At 42.4% G+C, this 19663-nt stretch overlaps 1 protein-coding gene across 10 annotated transcripts in view; it reads right to left on the reverse strand.

Annotated features, from left to right (window-relative positions):
* The window catches only part of syne1b (spectrin repeat containing, nuclear envelope 1b), a 153230-nt gene that overhangs the window by 3914 nt on the left and 129653 nt on the right, over window positions 1–19663 (reverse strand). For 9 of the 10 annotated variants that reach the window (XM_029729498.1, XM_029729495.1, XM_029729496.1 and 6 more), the window contains 15 exons: window positions 19191–19353; window positions 18609–18796; window positions 17152–17302; window positions 15186–15368; window positions 14844–14981; window positions 14200–14391; window positions 13589–13940; window positions 13318–13386; window positions 12231–12373; window positions 9269–9395; window positions 4192–4403; window positions 3659–3859; window positions 1031–1159; window positions 514–726; window positions 159–254 (listed from right to left, as the gene is read on the reverse strand). In XM_029729498.1, coding sequence (XP_029585358.1) covers window positions 159–254; window positions 514–726; window positions 1031–1159; window positions 3659–3859; window positions 4192–4403; window positions 9269–9395; window positions 12231–12373; window positions 13318–13386; window positions 13589–13940; window positions 14200–14391; window positions 14844–14981; window positions 15186–15368; window positions 17152–17302; window positions 18609–18796; window positions 19191–19353 — 2557 coding nt within the window. The remainder of the gene's footprint in view (window positions 1–158; window positions 255–513; window positions 727–1030; window positions 1160–3658; window positions 3860–4191; window positions 4404–9268; window positions 9396–12230; window positions 12374–13317; window positions 13387–13588; window positions 13941–14199; window positions 14392–14843; window positions 14982–15185; window positions 15369–17151; window positions 17303–18608; window positions 18797–19190; window positions 19354–19663) is intronic. The other variant, XM_029729497.1, reaches the window with a different exon arrangement.

Consider the following 19663-nt stretch of genomic DNA (forward strand, 5'->3'; position numbering starts at 1 on the left):
GGTGGGAGGGAGTGACTCTGCATGGCCTTAAACTGGAGAAAACTGGCCGTTGCATTCGGGGGCACAAGTGATGCACTGTCTGGGGCTTTCGGGGAGTACCAAACACCTTCCTTCTGGTAGAGCACCATGTTACACCATAAGGGACTACTATACGTTACCGATCGACGGCGACTTGGCGTGCTCCTGCCCGACACCGGGCTGATGGAACCAGAGGTGGTGTCCAGCTCATCAGCCGACGACCATGAAGACAGATCCTTAGAGGAGAGAGAGAGAGACAGGACCAAAGGAAGAGAGAGAGAGTAGGGGGAGGGAGAGACAGAAAGGCAGAGAGAGAGACACACACACACAGAGGGAGGGAGGGAGGGACCGAGCATGAGAAATTGTGTTAGATACAGTAAAGAAAGGCTCCAAACTTTTCTCCTGTACTATTTATTATTGTGTAATTTGTGTACTGCGTAGAGGTGCATTCCATTGCTCTATTTAATTGTACAGTACAAACGCTGCTGTTCTGACCTGTTGGCTGCTGGTGATGTTCAGAATCTTTTCCAGCTCTCGGAGGTCTCTGGTCACCTCCTTGAAGAGCAGTTTGAGGCGGTTCCCGATGACGTGCACCTTCTCTTTGGCCTCCAGACAGTCGCTTCCCTCGCTGTTGACCAGCAGCTGCAGGGACATGTCCTGCAGGGACGACACTTTCCTCTGGGAGTCCAGCAACTCACCACGGATTTGCTGTAGAAGGAGAGGAGTGGAGATAAAATGGTGGCTCAGGCTCACTATCATAGTGCAAGGAGTCAGTGATTCACAGAATATGGTTTTTGCATGTTTAACATTGACTACATTGCAGTCCGACTGCGCAGAATCTCTAATCTATAAATGACCTTGCATTCCAAACAACTAATAATAAAGGAATCAATATTACAGATTCTGCATCAAACGGATCCCTAAAAAACACAGTTTAACTAGCCTCTCGTGACAAACAAGATTTGGTTCTGAGTTTCAGGATTACACATCAACATAAGGCTTCTCTACCGACCATGAGTGTTTTGTGGTGATCGTGGAGGGTGTCGCTGTCCTGGATGGGGTCAATGGGAACGATCTCGTTCCTCCTGCGGTCAATGTTCTCCAGCCACAGTAGCAGGCCGTGACTCATCTCATGGAAGTCCTACAGGAGACGAGATGTGAATACAAATGTGAAGACGATGGAGTATTCAGCACTCTACGCCACCTTCTATCAAAAGTCATGGCTTCTACCAAAAGTAATATATTTAATAAGTCTAACTAATGATAAACCTTGTTTTTGGATGTCCAGGACATTGAGACTGTCTCAGTTGTCAAACATGCAAACAATATCTGTCCAGTTTTGGATCTTTGATTAGGTCAACAATAGCCTGGTCTACTTCTTAATCTTCATCATGGAAATGCTACCAAAAAATAATTTTGTGAAATTTGTTACAAATGACGTGAGTCACCCATGATTCACCAAACAACATTTTTAAAGACGGAGCAAAGTACTTTGAGCATATGTTTTCATTTCAGTCTCCTCCGTCTCCACTAACCGAAGTTAATTGCTATTATTTTTTTATATTAATCATTTTAAATTAACAGCTGTACAGAAAGCCAAATTACAGAGGAGGAATTTCAGGGAAAACTCAAGCACTGGATGGCATACCAGTTGAGGTATATCAGACTTTTTTTATGTACTCAGAGGACTGCATTTAGCATGTTTTAACCACTCCAGATACTCAACAACAAGGTCTGATTTCACTATTACTGAAACAAAACCCAGGTGTTAAATATAAAGATCCAGTCCATAAAAAAGATTGGAGGCCCCTTACACTTCAGTGCTGCTATGCAAAAATTCTAGCAAAATGCATAGCACATAGAATTAAAGGTATCGTTGGATATTATTCATCCTAATCAGACAGGTTTTTTACATGGACGATACATTGGAGATAATATAACAAACACGATTTGAGAAAATGAACTGCAATTTTTAAAGGAACCGGTTGACTTTGTCTTTTAGCTAGCTAGGTATTTTTAATTAGTCTAAATTTGCACTAAGAATCAATGCCGGATTCAACAACAGAACACTATGAAAAATCTGGGAAACCAGGCCTAGTATTCATAGCTGATTTAAAAAAAGCTTTTGATAAAGTATGACTGGAATTTATATATAAATGCCTGGAATATTACAATTATGGAGAATCTCTTACACAATGGGTTAACGTTATGTATAGTAACCCTAGGTGTAAAATAGTAAATAATGGCTACATCTCAGAAAGTATTAAACTGTCAAGAGGAGTAAAACAATGTTGTCCACTATGGGCATATCTATTTACTATGGCCATCAAAATGTAAAAATCAGATCCAACAATAATATCAAGGGATTCGAAATCCAGGGCTTAAAAACAAAGGTGTCATTGTACGCTGATGATTCATGTTTACTTTTAAATTCACAATTGGATAACATATAAAATAACATTTTATAAAACAGCATCATCTTTGTAAATTATATCATAAATAGGACTGGTAGAGTTGTCACACATTCAGCTTACCAAAATATACAGAAATGTCTGCTCTGTTCAAAATTATAACCAACTAATTGCAGCATTACCACAAAAGTGGAAGGGGGAGAATGTAAGGAACTTGTCTGTTGGCCCTGCATTTAAGACCAAAATTGATTAAAGAAAACTGTGATGAATAAAAAGTATACCAGTTTAATTTAAGGACCCCAAAATTGGCAGCTGTGCCATACAGGTTGCAAATTAGTTGGGAAGAGATTTTCGATGTACTGATTTCATGGCACATGGTTTATGAACTGACGAAAAAAACGACACCGGATTCAAAATGTAAGAGTTTTTCAATTTAAATGATTATATCAAATTCTTGCAACCAATGGAATGTTATATATATGGTGGAAACAACCACCCCAGCTCTGCAGATTTTGCTGCGAAGAGACAGAATCATTAGGGATGTCACGCTTGTCGTCGTAGAGAGAAAGGGACCAATGCGCAGCGGGTTTCGTGCTCAACATATTTATTTATAAAATAATGCGAACGCCACGGAAGAAAACAATAAACAAACTAACGACATGAAACAGTGAAAGCAGGCTCAACAAAAAGCAGTGCTCTCAAACAACAACCCACGAAAAACAAAGACAAAACACACCCTCCTATATAGGACTCCCAATGAAAGGCAACTCAACACACCTGCCTTCAATTGAGAGTCCAACCCCAATCAACTAGACATAGAAACACAGACATAGACCAGTGACAAACCCCATAATACATACATCAACTACCCTCTGCCACGTCCTGACCAAACTACAATAACCAAATATACTCTATACTGGTCAGGACGTGACAAGGGAGGGATGATAGGGTTAAGGGAAAATAATAAAGAAGGAAAATATTATATATATTTCCCCAAAAATATTGTATATGGGGGATTAAAAATTATGCAGACAATTACATTGATAGAAGCCACTATCTACATGCAATATTAAAGCTGATCTACCCCCTAAAAGCAAAACAAACAAAAAAACTGTAGCCTGGTCCTAGATCTGTTTGTGCTATCTTGCCAACTCCTCAACGGCCATTTGAGTTGGCAAGACAGCACAGATCTGGGACCAAGCTAGGTGGATAGACAGCTGGACACCTACGTGACACTGCATGAGGGCATTCTGTAGTGCTGCCCTCCACTCCCCCAGAGAGGTGCCAAGTCTGTCCCATCGGTTGTTCATCTCTTTCAACCTGGCCTGCAGGTCCTGGCATTCCTCTGTGGCAGACTGGACAAACTCTGCACTGCACAGGTTAATGGATAGCACAATGGCCTTACGCTTGTCAACAGCCTTCTGCAGCTCCTGTAGAAAGACATTATGGAAAGAGATGATTGGAGATTGTGTATAATATCAGCATAGAGTCTTTAAAAAAAGGAACTTATGAGAATTAGGGTTGCAAAATTTCAGAAACTTTCCCTAAGATCCCAGGTTTTTTAAGAAATCCCAGTTTGAGGATTCCCGATAACTAAGAGGGAATAAGCAAGGAGGGAATCCTCCAACTGGGAACCATCCAACCGGGATTTCTGAAAAACCCGGGAATTTTGGGAAAGCCTTGCAAACTTTGTAATCTTAGTGAGGATGCTAAACCCCCATTTCAGGACACAGAGGGCAAAAAGCCAAAGGTCAAAGATCACCTTGAGTTTCTTGATGCGCATCTCGATGGTCTGGATGTCGGTGCTGAGGTCCAGGCTCTGCTGCTGCTCTAGCTCCGCCGCCGCCTGGTCCAGCCACACCCACACGGCATTGAGGTCAGAGTTGAACTGCTGCCACTGCTGAAGGTTCTGCTTCAGACGCATCTCTTTACTGAGGGCCTGGGCCTGCAGCAACTCCCAACGTTCTATCACACCTACACCACAGGGGTGGAAGAAAGGGGTATTATAATATATAAACGGCGTTATATAATATCGCTATACTATATTTATCCATCTCTTTACTGAGGGCCTGGGATGGGGCAGCAACTCCCAGTGTTCTATCACACCTACACCGCAGCGGGAAGGAAGGAGTATTTTATTATTTATTTGGTAATGGGATATATATACGTAGTTATTTATTATATCTATCTATCTCTTTACTCAGGGCCTGAGACTGCAGTAACTAACCTACAGTATAGGAGGAAGGAAAGAAAGGGTATGAAATTATTAATTTGGTAACGGGATATATGTGTAGTTTATCTATTATTTATGTCTATGGCTAGTTATATATATATATATATATATTCAGGCATTTGAGGTTAGATACAACTTACAGCCCAGTACAGCCCAAAGAAATGTGTATTCTTCCGCCCCAAAGGAAGTATCTGCCTTAAAACGTCTGACTTTGTACTTATTTACCTACTTCTCTCATTGAGCCTACTGGCGCATAAGGCAAAGACAAGGCAGCAAACACACAACCACCACACAATGCTGTGTCATCGTTGACTACAAGTTCTGGGCATCAATGTACCATTGCTACTTTACATCTAAAGACCTCTCCATTACTGACTATGTTAAGCCTTATTTACAGTGCCTTCAGAAAGAATTGATACTCCTTGACTTATTCCACATTTTGTTGTGTTAAAGCATGAATTCAAGATGGATTTAAAAAAATAAAATCTCACATCTACACACAATACCCCATAGTCACAAAGTGAAAACATGTTTTTAGAAATGCTTTCACATTTACTGAAAATGAATGATTATCTTCTTTCTGGGTAAGTCTCTAAGAGCTTAACACACCTGGATTGTGCATTTGCCCATTATTATTTTAAAAATTCAGTAACTTGGCCACTCAGGAACATTAATAACGGTCTTCTTGGTAAGCAACACCAGTGTATATTTGGCCTTGTATTTTAGGCTATTGTCCTGCTGAAAGGTCAATTGATCCCCCAGTGGTTGGTGGAAAGCAGAGGAGCAGGTTTCCTGTAGGATTTTGCCTGTGCTTAGCGAAATTCCGTTTATTTTTTATCCTGAAAAACTCCCTAGCCCTTAAAGCATACCCATAACATGATGCAGCCACCACTATGCTTGAAATAATGGAGAGTGGTACTCAGTGATGTGTTGTATTTGCCCAAAACATAACACTTTGTATTTAGGACAAAAAGTGAATTGCTTTACCACATTTTTTGCACTATTACTTTTGTGCCTTCTTGCAAATCGGATGCATGTTTTGGAATATTTTTTATTCTGTACAGGTTTACTTCTTTTCACTCTGTTAATTAGGTTAGTATTGTGGAGTAACTACAATGCTGTTGATCTATCCTCAGTTCTCTTATCACAGCCATTAAAATCACCATTGGTCTGGTGAAATCACTGAGCGGTTTCCTTCTTCTCCAGCAACTGAGTTCAGAAGGACGCATGTATCTTTGTAGTGACTGGGTGTATTGATACACCATCCAAAGTGTAATTAATAACTTTTTTACCCATCTACCAATAATTGCTCTTCTTTGTGAGGCATTGTAAAACCACCATGGTCTTTGTGGTTGAATCTGTGTTTGAAACTCACTGCTCAAATGAGGAACCTTACAGATAGTTATATGTGTGGGGTACACAGATGAGGTAGTCATTCAAAAAGCATGTTAAACGCTATTATTGCACACAGAGTGAGTCCATGCAACTTATTTTGTAACTTGTTAAACACATTTTTACTCCTGAACTTATTTAGGCTTGCCATAACAAAGGGGTTGAATACTTTGACTCAAGACATTTCAGCTTTGAATTTTTAAGGAATGGCAGGATATACCTTTTTCATTGGCAAGATTAGCAAACTTAGGCATGACATGCCAGAAACAAATGCTGACACTACACAGCAAAGTAAACTGATCAAATTATGAAAGACAAACATTGTAATTTTGAAATCCGTAAAGTGAGTGTGGAAGAGTTGAAAAAATTGTTGTTGTCTATCAACAATGATAAGCCACCGGGGTCTAACAACTTGGATAATAGCAGACGATATTGCCACATCTTCAATCTAAGCCTACTAGAAAGTGTGTGCCCTCAGGGCTGGAGGGAAGCAAAAGTAATTCTACTACCCAAGAATAGTAAAGCCCCCTTTACTGGCTTAAATAGCTGACCAATCAGCCTGTTTACAATCCTTAGTAAACTTTTGGAAAAAAAGGTGTTTGACCAGATACAATGCTATTTTACTGTAAACAAATTGACAAAAGACTTTCAGCACACTTATAGGGAAGGACATTCAACAAGCACGGCACTTACACAAATGATTGGCTGAGAGAAATTGATGATAAAAATATTATGGGAGCTGTTTTGTTTATGCATTATCGATCATAGTCTACTGATGGAAATATTTATGAGTTATGGCTGTACACCCCCTGCTATATTGTGGATAAAGAGTTACCTGTCTAACAGAACATAGAGGGTGTTCTTTAATAGAAGCCTCTCCAACATAATCCAGGTAGAATCATGAATTCCCCAGGGCAGCTGTCTAGGCCCCTTACTTTTTCAATATTTACTAATGACATGCCACTGGCTTTGAGTATGACTCAACACTACACAGTGTCAGCTACTACAGCAAGAGCCATCTCTTCAACACATAACAAAGAGATGCAGTTAGTTTCAGAATGGGTGGCAAGGAATAAGTTAGTCCTAAATATTTCAAAAACTAAAAGCATTGTATTTTGGACAAATCATTCACTAAACCCTAAACCTCAACTAAATCTTGTCATAAATTATGTGGAAATTAAGCAAGTTGAGGTGACTAAACTGCTTGGAGTAACTCTGATTTGTAAACTGTGATGGTCAAAACATGTTGATACAACAGTAGCTAAGATGGGGAGAAGTCCGTCCATAATAAAGCGCTGCTCAGCCTTCTTAAAAACACTATCAACAAGGCAGGTCCTACATGCCCTAGTTTTGTAGCACCTGGACTACTGTTCAGTTGTGTGGTCAGGTGCCACAAAGAGGGACCTCGGAAAATTACAATTGCTCAGAACAGGGCGGCCCTTAATAAAATGTGTACACGGAGAGCTAACATTAACAATATGCATGTAAATGGAGGAGAGATTGACTTCATCACTACTTGTTTTTATAAGAAGTGTTGACATGATGAATGCACCGAGGTGTCTGTTTAAACTACTACAAGACATGCCACTTCAGGAGGCGGAAAAAATTTGGCTTGGCCCCTAAGACCCTCAGAAACTTTTACAGATGCACAATTGAGAGCATCCTGTCAGGCTGTATCACCGCCTGGTACAGCAACTGCACCGACCGCAACCACAGGGCTCTCCTGAGGGTGGTACGGTCTGCCCAACGCATCACCGGGGGAACACTGTCTGCTCTCCAGGACACCTACAGCACCGATGTCACAGGAAGGCCAAAAATATCATCAAGAACATCAACCACAGCCATGGCCTGTTCACCCCGCTATCATCCAGAAGGCGAGGTCAATACAGGTGCATCAAAGCTGGGACCGAGAGACTGAAAAACAGCTTCTATCTCAAGGCCATCAGACTGTTAAATAGCCATCACTTCCACCTGGCTACTCAACCCTGCACCTTAGAGGCTGCTGCACTATATACATAGACATGGAATCACTGGCCACTTTAATAACGGAACACTAGTCACTATAATAATGTTAACATACTGCTTTACTCATCTCATATGTATATACTGTAGTCTATTCTTTCTTATTTTTTTACCCCTTTTTCTCCCCAATTTCATGGTATCCAATTGGTAGTTACAGTCTTGTCTCATCGCTGCAACTCCCGTACAGACTCTGGAGAGGCGAAGGTCGAGAGCTGTGCGTTCTCCGAAACTCAACCCAACCAAGCCTCACTGCTTCTTGACACAATGCCCACTTAACACGGAAGCCAGCCACATGTGTCGGAGGAAACACCGTACACCTTGCGGCCGTGTCAGCGTGCACTGCGCCCACCCCGCCACAGGAGTCGCTAGTGCGCGATGGAACAATTACATCCCTGCTGGCCAAACTCTCCCCTAACCCGGACGACGCTGGGCCAATTGTGCGCCGCCCTATATATATTTCTTAATTCCATTATTTTACCTTTAGATGTATTGTTGTGAATTGTTAGATATTACTGCACTGTTGGAGCTAGAAACGTAAGCATTTCGCTACACCCGCAATAACATCTGCTCAATATGTGTATGTGACCAATTTTTTTAAATTTGATTTGACCAAGTGTCTCTTCACAATCCCCAAGTCAAGAACAGACGATGAGAGGCGCACAGTGCTACATTGAGCTACGACTACATGGAACTCTATTCCACATCAGGTAACTGACTCAAACAGTAGGATAAGATAAAATATATATATATATATATATATATATATATATATATATATACATACACACACCTTCTGGAACAGAGGGGACTGTGAAGAGACACACACAGGCACAGACACACAATAAGACACACACACCTACACAAGCATTTTGTATTGGAGATATGTGGTAGTAGAGTAGAGGCCTGAGGGAACACAATGTGTTGTGAAAAGTGTTATGAAATGTAATGTCAAGTAATATTTAACATTGTATATAACTGCCTTAATGTTGCTGGGATCCTTAATAAATACAAATACAAACATTTATTTGTAAAAATATTGAAAAACATAACTCCACATCGACATTATATGGTATATTTAATCAATTTTAAATGCAGGCTGTAACACAACAAAATGAGGAAAAAGTCAAGGGGTGTGAAAACTTTGAAGGCACTGTATACAGTACAGTATCAACATCTGAAAGCCAAACATTACCTGTTGTTTGTGAATCACCACCAATGGGGTCAGCGAGTCCTGAGGCCTTGTCCTCCTCCCCCTTCAGCTCGTAGCCCACTCTCTTCACCGTGTCTATACTGCCACGACACTCGCCCAACAGACGCATCTACACAACACGACAGGACAGGTAGCGGATGGAAAGCATGTCACTGAGATGTTCACATCATGTAATCCCGCTGAGTAGATACTTATTTTACAAACCACATGATTTATGTAGATAAAGACACAATGTTTCCTAAAGACCTTCCATTGAGACATACAGTACCAGTCAAAAGTTTGGACACACATACTCATTCAAGGGTTTTTCTTTATTTTTACTATGTTCTACATTGTAGAATAATAGTGAAGACTTCAAAACTATGAAATAATACATATGGAATCATGTAGCCAAACAAGTGTTAAATAAAAATATAATTGATATTTTAGATTATTCAAAATATCCCCCTTTGCCTTGATGACAGCTTTGCACACTCTTGGCATTCTCTCAACCAGCTTCATCTGGAATGCTTATCCAACAGTCTTGAAGGAGTTCCCACATATGATGAGCACTTGTTAGCTGCTTTTCCTTCACTCTGCAGTCCAACTCATCCCAAACCATCTCAATTGGGTTGTGGTCGGGTGATTGTGGAGGCCAGCTCATCTGATGCAGCATTCCATCACTCTCCTTCTTGGTCAAATAGCCCTTACACAGCCTGGAGGTGTGTTTTAGGTCATTGTCCTGTTTAAAAAACAAATGATAGTCCCACTAAGCGCAAACCAGATGGGATGGCGTATCGCTGCAGAATACTGTGGTAGCCATGCTGGTTAAGTGCGCCTTGAATTCTAAATAAATCCCGACAGTGTCACCAGCAAAGCAACCCCCACACCATCACACCTCCTCCATTCTCACGGTGGTAACCACACATGCGGTTGGAACCAAAAATCTCTAATTTGGACTCATCAGACCAAAGGACAGATTTCCACCGGTCTAATGTCCATTCCTCGTGTTTCTTGGCCCAAGCAAGTCTTTTCTTCCTATTGGTGTCCTTTAGTAAACTCATCAAAAAAAGGAATGTCCTCACTGTCAAATGCGTTTATTTTCAGCAAACTTAAAATGTGTAAATATTTGTATGAACATAACAAGATTCAACAACTGAGACATAAACTGAACAAGTTCCACAGACATGTGACTAATAGAAATGGAATAATGTGTCCCTGAACAAAGGGGGGGGGGGGGGGGTCAAAATCAAAGTAACAATCAGTGCATTAAGTACTGCAGTGCATCTCCTCCTCATGGACTGCACCAGATTTGGCAGTTCTTGCTGTGTGATGTTACCCCACTCTTCCACCAAGGCACCTGCAAGTTCCTGGACATTTCTGGGGGGAATGACCCTAGCCCTCACCCTCCGATCCAACAGGTCTCAGACGTGCTCAATGGGATTGAGATCCGGGCTCTTCGCTGGCTGTGGCAGAACACTGACATTCCTGTCTTGCAGGAAATCACGCACAGAATGAGCAGTATGGCTGGTGGCATTGTCATGCTGGAGGGTCATGTCAGGATGAGTCTGCAGGAAGGGTACCACGAGGGAGGAGGATGTCTTCCTTGTAACGCACAGCGTTGAGATTGCCTGCAATGACAACAAGCTCAGTCCGATGATGCTGTGACACACCGCCCCAGACCATGAGGGACCCTCCACCTCCAAATCGATCCCGCTCCAGAGTACAGGCCTCGGTGTAACGCTCATTCATTCGACAATAAACGCGAATCCGACCATCACCCCTGGTGAGGCAAAACCAAAACTCGTCAGTGAAGAGCACTTTTTGCCAGTCCTGTCTGGTACAGCAACCAGTAGAAAGGCCTCTTTACTGTCCTAAGTTTTCATAACTGACTTTAATTGACTACCATTTGTAAACTGTTAGTGTCTTAACAACTGTTCCACAGGTGCATGTTCATTCATTGTTTATGGTTCATTGAACAAACATTGGAAACAGTGTTTAAACCCTTCACAATGAAGATCTGTGAAGTTATTTGGAGTTTAGTAGTTTCTTTGCAGCAATTCCACCATGAAGGCCAAATTCACGCAGTTACCTCTGAACAGTTGATGTTGAGATGTGTCTGTTACTTGAACTCTGGGAAGCATTTATTTGGGCTGCAATTTCTGAGGCTGGTAACTCTAATGAACGTATCCTCTGCAGCAGAGATAACTCTGGGTCTTCCTTTCCTGTGGCGGGACTCATGAGAGCCAGTTTCATCATAGCACTTGATGGTTTTTACGACTGCACTTGAAGAAACTTTCAAAGTTCTTGACATTTTCCGGATTGACTGACCTTCATGTCTTAAAGTAATGATGGACTGTCTTTTCTCTTTGCTTATTTGAGCTGTTCTTGCCATAATATGGACTTGGTCTTTTAGCAAATAGGGCTACCCCCCTACCTTGTCACAACACAACTGATTGGCTCAAATGCAATAAGGAAAGAAATTCCACAAATTAACTTTTAACAAGGCACACCTGTTGATTAAAATGCATTCCTGGTGACTACCCCATGAAGCTTGTTGAGAGAATGCCAAGAGTGTGCAAAGCTGTCATCAAGGCAGTGGGTGGCTACCTTGAAGAATCTCAAAATATAAAATATATTTTGATTTGTTTAACACTTTATTGGTTACTACATGATTCCATATGTGTTATTTCATAGTTTTGATGTCTTCACCATTATTCTACAATTAAGAAAATAGTAAAAATAAAGAACAACCCTGGAATGAGTAGGTTTGGCTCGTACTGTAACTCACAGAACGGTGATAAGGGTCTCTTATCAGACATACCAATAACATTCATGGAATAGTTTAAATCGTAACTTCATGTTTACAAACCCTGAGAGCCAAATGGGCTGCAGAAGACTTGGGTGTCTAGTCTAGTGAATGAGACCAGTATATTAACTAGTGAATGAGACCAGCAGTACTCACATATCCCATGTATGAAGCGTCCAGCTCGGGGCCAGTTGGGGTGCGGCTGCGGATGATGTTCTCTGTCTGTTGCAGGTGGAACCGGCTGGTGTCCAGAACCTTGTCCAACTGTAGGATGTGAGTCTCCAGGGTACCTCCCTCTCCTAAGGATGGGAAGATGAGATGGAATACAGTTAGATAAAGGCTTTGATTTTATGTTCACGGGCCGGTTTCTTAGACCTAGATTAAGCCTACTTCTGTTGGATTTAAAAGCACGTTCAATGTAGATTATTCAGGATTTTTTTTTTTTTTTTTTTTAATTTATTTAAGCTTTATTTAACTAGCCAAGTCAGTTAAGAACAAATTCTTATTTACAATGACGGCCTACCCCGACCAAACCCGGACGACGCTGGGCCAATTGTGTGCCGACCTATGGGACACCCAATCACGACCGGATGCGATACAGCCTGGATTCGTTTAAAGGAACATTCCACCCAAAAATCTAGTTGTTTTCAAGATATGTAACTTTCAAAATACATGAAAAAAATATGAAAGTTACATATCTTGAAAACTTGATTGCTGACAAGCAAAACATTTTTGGAACTATGTCAACAATGGACTAATGAAACAAATACCAAAATATAGTTTTTAGGTGGAGTTTTCCTGTAATCTGTCTTAATCTGTGTCCGAAAAACCGTCCCTAAATGTTTTCTTCAAACAGACATAGAAATCCATCCACTGCAAAACATTGTAAGATATCATTAATAGTGAGTGTTATCCATTCAGTAGTCAATTAAAAGACAAGGGACAAAGGACATTTGTAACACAAAAAACAACAGACAACAACATCTCCCCAACAGTGCACAACAACATGCACCTTTTGAAACACACAGGATGCCAACCACAAATTAGCTTGAGGTTAGCTACAGTAGCCTATGTGCTGCAAAATGTAATATAAAAAAATACAAAATCGTTAGGAAGTGGTGCTGTTGGTTAACAGTAATTGCTGTTATGCTTCAGTGTGCGAGTAAGAAAACCAAACCAAACTCCTAGCAGGCAGTAAGTAGGCTGTTAGTGTTATTTTTCCACACTACGGCATCTTGCCTACCATCCAAGGACCTCAGGGTTTGTTCAGTTAGTTTAACAAAGGCCTCAGGGCTCTCTGGGATCACTACATCTGGAAGAAACATATACATACACACATTTCTTACAATTAACAAGGCTGAATATGAGTGTGCTTTAACAGCCACTGTACAATACTGTATCTCTCCACTGTGATGTCTCCACTCTCTCTGAGATCGAGGCTATCTTAAGTTGTGAGGGGTGTGTTATCCTTAGTATCTGACAGTATGGGTGTGAGGGGTGTAGACTAGACTGACCTGACAGAGCAGAGGCAGAAGCTGATCCCTGGTAGCTCCCCTCATCTCCGTGCTCCCCCTGCTCAGAGGCCAAGCCCAGGGCCCTGCTGGCACTCTCCAGCCCCCGGCTCAGGTCGTAATCGTGGTCCCACTCCAGGGGGATGGAGTCCACACTGGCTGGGGTGTCCCTGCCTGAGCGTTCAGCCCCAGTCCGCAGAGGGGCAGCCAGGGAAGCAGAGTGGCTTAGGGAGGGTAGAGGGGACATCAGGCAGTCTCCCAGACGCTCACTCCAGGGAATGCTGGACAGGTCCCCAGGTTCGTCTAGTTCAAACTCCCGGTCCGAGAATGACACGTCGTACTCGTCACCTGTTAGCTGGAGGAAGAGGAGTGGGAGGTACACTTATGAGACAGTCAACAAAGACAATGACAGGTTCCAGGAATCAAGACATGGCATCATTTGGTAAAATGGCCACAGGAGAGAATGTGCTCAACTCTATCCTCTTTTAAAAAAACAACAATGAAAGGGTGCTAGAAGCCAAGTCACCCAACATTAAAATCGAACCATGGGGGCCAGTAGATGTCATCCCTAGGCTTAACGTCATCCCTAGGCTTACCGTCATCCCTAGGCTTACCGGTAGACGTATGAGCTTCTTGTAGTAGCGCTCCACACGTCCGAACACCTCCTGGCAGTATCTCTGCAGCTCTTCCAGCTCCTCCTCTATAACAGCTGCATCCAGAGGCTCACTCTTCTCTAGCAGCACCTCACCCTGGTGGAAGATGTGCTCAATCTTCCCAGTGGTCAGAGAGATCTCCTGCTGGAACGCCTGGTAGACAATCAATCAATCAATCAATCAATCAATCAATCAAACGTACTTCATTTTACATCAGCGATTGTCAAAAAGTGGAAGAGAAGCAGAGACCAACCAAATATGGTTGAGTTCACAACCACCAGGTGTGAAACTTATTAGCAAAAATTATGACTTGGTCTCCCGAGTGGCGCAGCGGTCTAAGGCACTGCATCTCAGTGCTAGAGGTGTCACTACAGACCCTGGTTTGATTCCAGGCTGTATCACAACTGGCTGTGATTGGGAGTTCCATAGGGCGGCGCACAATTGGCCCAGCGTCGTCCGGGTTAGGTTTTGGCCAGGGTAGGCCGTCATTGTAAATAAGAATTTGTTCTTAACAGACTTGCCTAGTTAAATAAAGTTTAATAAAAAATGACCAGTACCATGTACCTGGGCAGCACCAAGGTGTGAGGTATTGTGGGCATTCTTACCCTGAGCTGTTTGATCTTGGCCTGGATGTCACACTCTGAGAAGTGCTCTATGTTGGTGAGCTGCAGGTCCATCTCCGTGAGCCACACCAGGATGCTGTCTCTGGCTGTCTCAAACTCCTCACGCTGACTGATAAAGTGCTGGAGAAATCATGAAGGGATGCTTTAGGATACACATTTCTCGCAGCAAAAAAAAGATTTACCAATGAATTGCAATTTCAGGCAGACACTCCTCATTATTTCTTTCTGTGAGCACTACGGATATTTAGGAGTGTAGAATCGGACTATATACAAGACTTTCTGTTGTGTTACAGTTGTTCAACAAGGATGGACGCGACTCTGTACCTTGAGCCTGCGGAGGATGGAGGCCACCCTCTTCTGCAGGTTGTCCCAGCGCTGGTTCCCGTCGTGGGCCATCTCCCGGAGGCGACAGGAGGAGTCGGTCCGGTTCTCCCTGGCCAGACGGCGGTACTGCTTATTGATCAGCTCCAGCTGGGTCAGACTCTCATGGACCTGACGTTGGAATGCCTACAGGACAACATATAATTAAAATATATATATTTATCAATGCACACATTTAGTATTGATCAAGGAAATGTTGATTAATCATTCAGTTGACAATTTAGTTGATCAATTGATCATTTAGTATCAATCAGAGACAAGTTAGTCCATCCATGAGTTTTGTCTAGATATGTACAGTCGTGGCCAAAAGTTTTGAGAATGACACAAATTTTAATTTCCACAAAGTTTGCTGCTTCAGTGTCTTTAGATATTTTTGTCAGATGTTACTATGGAATACTGAAGTATAATTACAAGCATTTCATAAGTGTCAAAGGCTTTTATTGACAATTACATGAAGTTGATGCAAAGAGTCAGTATTTGCAGTGTTGACCCTTCTTTTTCAAGAGCTCTGCAATCCGCCCTGGCATGCTGTCAATTAACTTCTGGGCCACATCCTGACTGATGGCAGCCCATTCTTGCATAATCAATGCTTAGAGTTTGTCAGAATGTGTGGGTTTTTGTTTGTCCACCCGCCTCTTGAAGATTGACCACAAGTTCTCAATGGGATTAAGGTCTGGGGAGTTTCCTGGCCATGGACCCAAAATATCGATGTTTTGTTCCCCGAGCCACTTAGTTATCACTTTTGCCTTATGGCAAGGTGCTCCATCATGCTGGAAAAGGCATTGTTCATCACCAAACTGTTCCTGGATGGTTGGGAGAAGTTGCTCTCAGAGGATGTGTTGGTATCATTCTTTATTCATGGCTGTGTTCTTAGGCATAATTGTGAGTGAGCCCACTCCCTTGGTTGAGAAGCAACCCCACACATGAATGGTTTCACGATGCTTTACTGTTGGCATGATACAGGACTGATGGTAGCGCTCACCTTGTCTTCTCTGGAGAAGCTTTTTTCCGGATGTCCCAAGCAATCGGAAAGGGGATTCATCAGAGAAAATTACTTTACCCCAGTCCTCAGCAGTCCAATCCTTGTAACTTTTGCAGAATATCAGTCTGTCCCTAATTTTCTTCCTGGAGAGATGTGGCTTCTTTGCTGCCCTTCTTGACACCAGGCCATCCTCCAAAAGTCTTCACCTGCCTGCTGCCATTCCTGAGCAAGCTCTGTACTGGTGTTGCCCCAATCCCTTTAGGAGACGGTCCTGGCGCTTGCTGGACTTTCTTGGGCACCCTGAAGCCTTCTTCACAACAATTGAACCGCTCTCCTTAAAGTTCTTGATGATCCGATAAATGGTTGATTTAGGTGCAATCTTACTGGCAGTAATATCCTTGCCTGTGAAGCCCTTTTTGTGCAAAGCCATGATGACGGCATGTGTTTCCTTGCAGGTAACCATGGCTGACAGAGGAAGAACAATGATTCCAAGCACCACCCTCCTTTGGAAGCTTTCAGTCTGTTATTTCAACTCAATCAGCATGACAGAGTGTTCTCCAGCCTTGTCCTCGTCAACACTCACACCTGTGTTAACAAGAGAATCACTGACATGATGTCAGCTGGTCCTTTTGTGGCAGGGCTGAAATGCAGTAGAATTTTTTCAGTTCATTTGCATGGCAAAGAGGGACTTTGCAATTAACTGCAATTCATCTGATCACTCTTCATAACATTCTGGAGTATATGCAAATAGCCATCATACAAACTGAGGCAGCAGACTTTGTGAAAATTAATATTTGTGTCATTCTCAAAACTTTTGGCCACGACTGTACTGTAGAGGTACTGTCTTCTGAATGTGAGATACATGGGGAGAGAATATAGTGGTTTACAGCATATCAAATAAGGTGGTCTGTAATAGTTGTACTGTACCTCAAACTTCTTTAGTTCCTCCTTGGCCACAGTGTAGAGCACGCCTGAAGAGTTGGGCAGAGCAGCAGTCTTCTCTGAGGTCACAAGCCACTCCTCAAAACGTGCAAAGTCCTCTAAGAACTTCTGCCATAAACGCCATGTCTCTTCAATCCTTAGAAATGAAAACGATATGGACTATTTTAAGTTATGGTGACAGCCTACATCATAAGCTTTCAAATAGACTAACCAACCCTAGAGTTACATCACCGCACTTTGCTTGTTGATACTCTTGAAATAAAAAAAATCGTACTACTGTAGAAACAACTGCGAAAACTGTTTCTAATATTAGTATCCCTTTCCTGCAGTCAAATTACCAAATCACCCTCTAGTGGCCTCAGGGGTGGAATGTTACTCATATTTTTCATAATTAATAAACACATATACATATATTATATATATATATATATAAACATATATATATTTGTACATTTCTATGTGAAACGGTTTAGTTATATTTCAGTCTTCTGTGATGCACAGTAACAGTCAAAAGTTTGGACACTCATTCAAGGATATTTCAATTTTTTTTCTATTTTCTACATTGTAGAATAATAGTGAACTATCAGAACTATCAAATAACACATACGGAATAATGTAGTAACAAAAAAAGTGTTAAACAAATCAAAATATATTTTTGATTTTAGATTCTTCAAAGCAGCCACCCTTTGCCTTGATTACAGCTTTGCACAACTCTTGGCATTCTCTTCATGAGGTAGTCACCAGGAATGCATTTCAATTAACGGGTGTGCATCTGGAATACATTTCAACTCTATATCTGACATGGTACAGTTGTCTTTTTTTGTATGTGTTTTATTTTTTACTTTCACTTGTACACCTTTTTCTCCCCAATTGGTAGTCACAGTCTTGTCCCATCGCTGCAACTCCCCTACGGACTCGGGAGAGGCAAAAGAGCCATGCATCTTCTGAAACACGACCCTGCCAAGCTGCACTTCTTCTTGACACACTGCTCGCTTAACCTGGAAGCCAGCTGCACCAATGTGTCAGAGGAAACACTGTCCAACTTGCGACAAAGTCAGCTTGCACGCACCCGGCCCACCACATGGAGTCACTAGAGCGCGATGGGACAAAGAAATCCCAGTCGGCTAAACCCTCCCCTAATCTGGACGACGCTGGGCCAATTGTGCGCCGCCTCATGGGTCTTCCGGTCACGGCCGGCTGTGACACAGCCTGGGATTGAACCCGGGCCTGTAGTGACGCCTCAAGCACTGTGATGCAGTTCCTTAGACCACTGCGCCACTTGGAAGGCCCTGTGTATTCTTTTTTTAAGCCCATAACCATGTGTGTGAGGTGTATACTTTTGTTTCAAAGTAGATTTGTTTAAGACTGCCAAGAAAACACTCCGTGTGACCCTGATTTAGCCCACTGCAGCAAAAAGTTAAGTTAAACTGTGTAGGTCTTACTTGAGCCTTCTCTCCATGGACAAGGCACAGATGCTCCTCCATCGGCGGTCCAGGCTGCGAGTGGCCTGCTGGATAGATTCACACTCTGTGTCCGTGGCACAAGCGTCACAGTCGTGCAACAGCACCTCACACAGGTTCAACACAGACGCCACACCTGTACTGTGCTTCTCTATGTCACGCTGAAGCTCCTGGATGGACGGAGAGAAAGATGGAAGGGCGTTATGGTATGTTAGAGAAAGAGGGTGGGATCCTGATCTTTTCAGAATCAAGAAACCTACTAAGATCTTTCAATAAGCCCCTCTCTATTGTACTGTCTGTAAGCCTGTCTGCTAGGAATTAAAAAGGATCTATAAAGTATCAACATAAGCAACTATCATTGATTATGTACAGTATCTGTATTAATAGCTATACCAAGGGTTGTAAACTACAGTGTGTTTTCAAAGTACTCACAGCCCACTGATGCGGTAGCCTGGTGATGCCAGATCTGTTTGTGCCATCTTGCCAACTGCTATGACAACGACTACAGGAGTCTACAAGACAGCACAAACAGATCTGGGACCACCAAGCTGACGGGGTATTTACCTGCTGCAGGTCCAGCTTCCTCTGTATCTCCTGGGAATCACAGGTGTCATAGACGATGGGTCTGGATAGCTCAGTCTCTATGTGGGCCAGCCAGGACCGCAGAGTACTCATGTTCTTATCCAGCTGCTGCACTGCCACCAGAGTCTCCCTCAGCTTCTTCACTCTATAGCAACCGGATACACGATGCTTGTTTTAGAAAAACATACATAACACAGCAGATTCCTAGTGTAGAAGCACCTAAAAACAATTAACAAAGTCATTAAACCACTTCTTTCCACTCATTGTTTTTATTTTATTCAAGCTATATTTTACCAGGACCATTGTGGTCAAATTGTGCTAAGTACAGTACTGTACACTGGGCCAGCCAGGGAGTTTCTGAAAGTCAAGAAGAAGGCTGCATCAAAGCAAATATTAACGACAATGGCGTGTGTAAATAAATGTGTGTATATTCCTAACCCGCAGCAGTACAGTAT

This window comes from Salmo trutta, chromosome 33 (assembly GCF_901001165.1).
Source record: "Salmo trutta chromosome 33, fSalTru1.1, whole genome shotgun sequence".
NCBI classification, from domain to species: Eukaryota; Metazoa; Chordata; class Actinopteri; order Salmoniformes; family Salmonidae; genus Salmo; species Salmo trutta.